Source organism: Triticum aestivum, chromosome 7A, assembly GCF_018294505.1.
Source record: "Triticum aestivum cultivar Chinese Spring chromosome 7A, IWGSC CS RefSeq v2.1, whole genome shotgun sequence".
In the NCBI taxonomy this organism is placed as follows: domain Eukaryota; kingdom Viridiplantae; phylum Streptophyta; class Magnoliopsida; order Poales; family Poaceae; genus Triticum; species Triticum aestivum.
Genome location: NC_057812.1, coordinates 78844595 through 78849291, shown reverse-complemented (window position 1 = coordinate 78849291; position 4697 = coordinate 78844595). Strand labels below are relative to the sequence as shown.

At 40.6% G+C, this 4697-nt stretch overlaps 1 protein-coding gene across 1 annotated transcript; it reads right to left on the bottom strand.

The window, feature by feature from the left end:
- Positions 1–742: 742 nt before the first annotated feature.
- LOC123154483 (zinc finger MYM-type protein 5-like) lies at positions 743–2225 on the bottom strand. The gene is made up of 2 exons (XM_044573206.1): positions 2091–2225; positions 743–2006 (listed from the first exon to the last, which is right to left on the bottom strand). Exon 2 carries the CDS (start codon positions 1783–1785, stop codon positions 760–762), a length of 1026 nt encoding a protein of 341 aa, XP_044429141.1. The 5' UTR covers positions 1786–2006; positions 2091–2225; the 3' UTR covers positions 743–759.
- Between the last annotated feature and the right edge of the window lie 2472 nt (positions 2226–4697).

Genomic DNA, 4697 nt, shown 5'->3' with positions numbered 1-4697 from the left:
TAAGCATATCCTTTGATTGTAAGTTCTTGCTGACCAGATTGACGGCATACAGTCATACCAAATAACAATAGCTACTAAAAATTCAAAATCACCAAGTTCATTATTCGCGAGAGATTTAGCTTCACTGCTAGTTTTTGGATCATTATCAATATCAGATACTTGCAGTAAAGCTTCTCGTATGTTCGAAAGCTGAAATCTTATAGCTTTAACACTATCTATTCGACTCTCCCAACGAGTAGATGACAACGACTTGAGAGTCAATCCTGTTGTATCATCTATATTATCTTTCAAGATCTGCCACTTTTTAGTTGAATTAGCAAATGTTGTGTAGATGCGTTGTATGATTCCAAAAAAGTCCTTTGCTTTACCACAAGTTTTTGCCATGTCACAAAGTGTCAAATTAAGACTATGACAACCACATGCTGAATAAAAAGCTCTAGGATTTTTATCCAAAAGTTTCCTTTGAACACCATTATTCTTACCTTTCATATTCGCACCATTATCGTAGCTCTGTCCTCTCGCATCATCTATATCTAGGTCAAGATTCCGTAGTTCTTCCTGCAAAACATCAAAAAGCCCTTGCCCAGTTGTATCATTGACATCCAAAATCCTAAAAAGGATTCCTCAATGGAAACAAAAGTCGAAGATGCATTGACATATCGTATTATCAGAGACATTTGTTCTTTGTGGCTCGCATCAGGGGTACAATCAAGTATAATGGAAAAATACTTTGCTTCTTTAATTTTTTTTAATTATCTCTTACTTAATTGCAGAAGCAAGCAAATGTATTAACTCATTTTGGATCCCATGACCAAGGTAATGAACATGAGTTTCATTGTTTGTTATGCGCCTAACATGCTCCTGAATAATTGGGTCGAACTCAGCTAGCATTTCAACCAAGCCTAAGAAATTTCCATTATTATCTTGATACAATGTCGAGTTAGTACCACGAAATGCAAGATTGTGTTTCGCAAGAAATTTTACCATCAAAAGAATTCTAAATAGAACTTTTCTCCAATGGTCCTTTTCTTTCTCAAGTTGTCGCTGCGCTTCACAATTAATAGTTTGTTGCTTTTGCAACCGTAGTCGCAAATCATACCAAGTGACCATATTCAGAACATGTTTGGCACTTGTTTCGTGCTCTCTAATTCTAATGCTAATATGTGCCCAATCATTAAAACCCTCACTAGGAAAATGACCCTTTACATGCCCCTTTCGAAATAATTTGCAACAAAAGCAGAATACCTTGTCAAGTTCTCTAGAGTATACAAGCCAATCTCTATCACACTTCTCTCCATTTGGTAGAACTCTTGTGTAAAATATCGAAGAAAAGCATCTTTTATTTTTATCCTTCCGGCCTTTTTTTATAGTTAAATCTCTTTTGGGACCATTTTCTACCAAGATGTCAATCGCTTTTGAGTCAAGGGCATCCCAATTCCTTGGATCAAATATATCTGGCCGGAAAGAAACATTACCATAGGAAGATGCATCCATGTTATTCTTATCAGATGAACTATCCATGTTTTCATTAACACTAGCGCCAACGACATTTCCATGGAGGTTAGCCTCATCAGGATTAGTATTCTCAACCTGAATGTTGTCAACATTATCATCAACATCAGCCTCTATATTCTGATTTTCGGAAGAAACTTGTGGTTCTTTCACAACAAATTTATCAAGAGACCCCTTCAGAGAATGAATAAGATTTTCAGCTTTTTTCTTCTTTGTACGTTTTTCATACCCAGATTTATACTTCTTACCAGGGCGTTTAGAACTAGAAGACATCTTAGAAAATTAAGAAAAACCAAGGATACACAAATGCAAGAAAGAACAACAGATCAACTAAAAAAGGGGTGAAAAGGGGGCGAAACAACCTTTGGTTGCTGACTGTTCACGGATGCAGATCATCAGGCGGGGGCGCTTGGTGCTCTGATTGCTCACCTCCAAGGACTGCGGCCACCAAGCAGCGAGATTCCAACCCAGGCCTGTTCCAACCTCTTGATTTTCTAAGGGGACGATGGATGGATTGATGGATCAGTGGAACAAGCAGTAGAAAACGCCCTAATTTATAGATTGATGCGGAAACGAACCTGCAGTTCATTGTGTACTTGCCATCAACGGCTCTCTTCTTGGATAATAATTGGGAAGCCATCCGAGAAAGGAGATGAGGAGTCTGCGAGTTAATTGCGAGCGAGTTAATTCGCCAGCCGCCGGCGAGTCCTGGTCTCGAGGAGTAGAGAGAGAGAAAAGAACAGGGGAATTCGATCCGTCTTCAGTCTTCTGGAATTCTCCGTGAGAGAGATGAGTTGGGCTATGGGCCTGCTGTTCCGTTGGGGCTTGGTGGATTAATTGACGTGCGTTGGGCTGGGGCTGCACTTTATTTTTCTTGGCAGTTTAACGATCCAGTCTTTGCTCTTTGTTAATCTCAGGATTTAGTAATATATATAGTACTTGAACAAAAATTGGGGGCCCCAGATTTTTGGGGGCCCTGTGCAGCGGCTCCACTTGCACCTGTGGATGTACGGGCCTGAGATGCCCTGCCTCGAACATCGCTGAAACAACGCCCGCATGCACTTGGTCAAGGAATTAATGGAGGAGGAGGGGAGCAGATGCATCCAGGACTGGCACACTCCTGTGCGGCGATGGGTGGCCTGACCACGTTGGCGTTTCCTATCCCTCCAGCCTACCTCCCCACCGGACACCCCCTATGCCGCCTCACGACGACAGTCAGGACGGATCCACGCGAAGCCACCAACGTCGCCCGTCCGCCGGCAAGGCGATGAAAATCGATGCCGCCATGAGCCTACACTAGTAAAAAAATGGCCTATTGTCCCGGTTCGTTACAGCCATTTGTTCCAGTTTTTGAACCAGGACTAAAGGGTCGTTACTAAAGCCTTAGGCCTTTAGTCCGGATTCTTACACGAATCGGAACAGATGGGTCTCCACGTGGCCGATGCTGCGAGCCCAGGCAAGAGGGCCTTTGGTCCCGGTTGGTGGCAATAACCTAGACCAAATAGGCGTCCACGCGTCAGCAGCTGGCAGGAGCTGAGGTTTTTATTTTATTTTTTTCTGAAAAGGGGTGGTTTAGGGGGTAATTTAGGGTGTTCTTTTGAATCATATAATTTAGGGTGTGTTAGCTAGCTAATAGAGAGAAGTGTCCTCTCTTATCTCCATGCTTGGTTTACCAACGCTACTGCTATGCCTAAATGTGGCTTAGATTAAAGTGAAGGCAACATGTGTGGTGCATGTCGAAAGTAATACTAATTCTAACTTGATCAAGTTTGGATTAGTACTACTTTCGACATGCACCACACGCATGTTGCCTTCACTTCAATCCAATCCATGTTCATTTCACCCACTAATATATAATAACTCTTCATGCCCGCATCATGCATCATCATAATAATAAGTCCTACTAATCATCATCATACAACTTCTACTCGTTATTAATAACAAGTCATACAATCATCATCCTCATAGTCATCGAACCAACCCTACTTAATTGTTTTAGGCACATGATCATCAGTATTAGGTAGGACCTAAATACCCTCTTTAAGGTAAAAGAGCATAAACAATATAGACCCTGACTCTCCATTATGGAGAATGAAGATCATCTTGTCTCCAATTCTTGCGCTTCGCTTCCTTTTGCTTCCAAGAACCTCCTTACGAATGTCCATACATTTTTTCCATCCTTTGATTTGCATGTCTCCATTTCTTTTAGAAATCTGGTATGGACAGTTGAGATTCGTCGGATGACCTAGCTGTATGTTCAAAACATTAAGGGTACATTTCTGATACATCAAATGAGGCACACAATTCTCTGGGATTATCTGTTGAAAAACATAGTAATAACTTCATAGTTAGCAAATGATGTACTAGTTTTAGAAGTATGCAAAAAATGCACGAATGTCATAATAGTAAAAAATCTTATCAGGGTATCTCCATAGTAGTTACCATAGTTCAACACGTGCACTAGTGTCACGTATTGACCATAATGTTGAGGAGTTTGATTGTAGATATTGTAATTCTCAAGATCAGTACAAAATGTGATCAGATGATTTTTCTCCTGATAAGTTAATTCGGAGCCTTCGGTGTAGTAGGTTCTGTCTACCATCTTCCACACATTCTTTGAAAAATGAAAATAAGCTGTCAATGGAAATAAGTTATCAACTATTTTGAAATGAACAATATAAATTAGCTAATAACTATGTTTGAGAAACTCACATAGCGGTAGAATTGGAGGTGTATCAACAAGGACCCAAATGTCCATATTGTCTTGCTCAATTTCAGGATCACTAAGATCCATGGTCACAAGCATATCCTCATGAAAACCATACATCTTGCAAAGTGCTTCCCATTTTTTACAACCAAAATGGGTTACGCTCTCAGAATTGTACAAGTTTACTTCAAAATCCACACAATGATGGGTTTGTAGGTGAATTTTCTTTGTTTCAAAATTTTCATGGTCTTCAAAACCCATCCTCTCCAAGACATAGCGTCTTGCATGGCATGGTATAAGCTAGTCGAATTGTAAAAGATGAAAATTGCACGTTGAAATAGTTGAAGTCGTGCTTAATTACGAAAGAAAACACTTGTCGTCGTTGCGTATCGTTTCAACATCGAAGGTATCCTCCAGCTTAATGCTAAAGCGCCGATCTTTGTCCAGGTGAGGCCTGTCGCACAGACCTCGGTCGTCG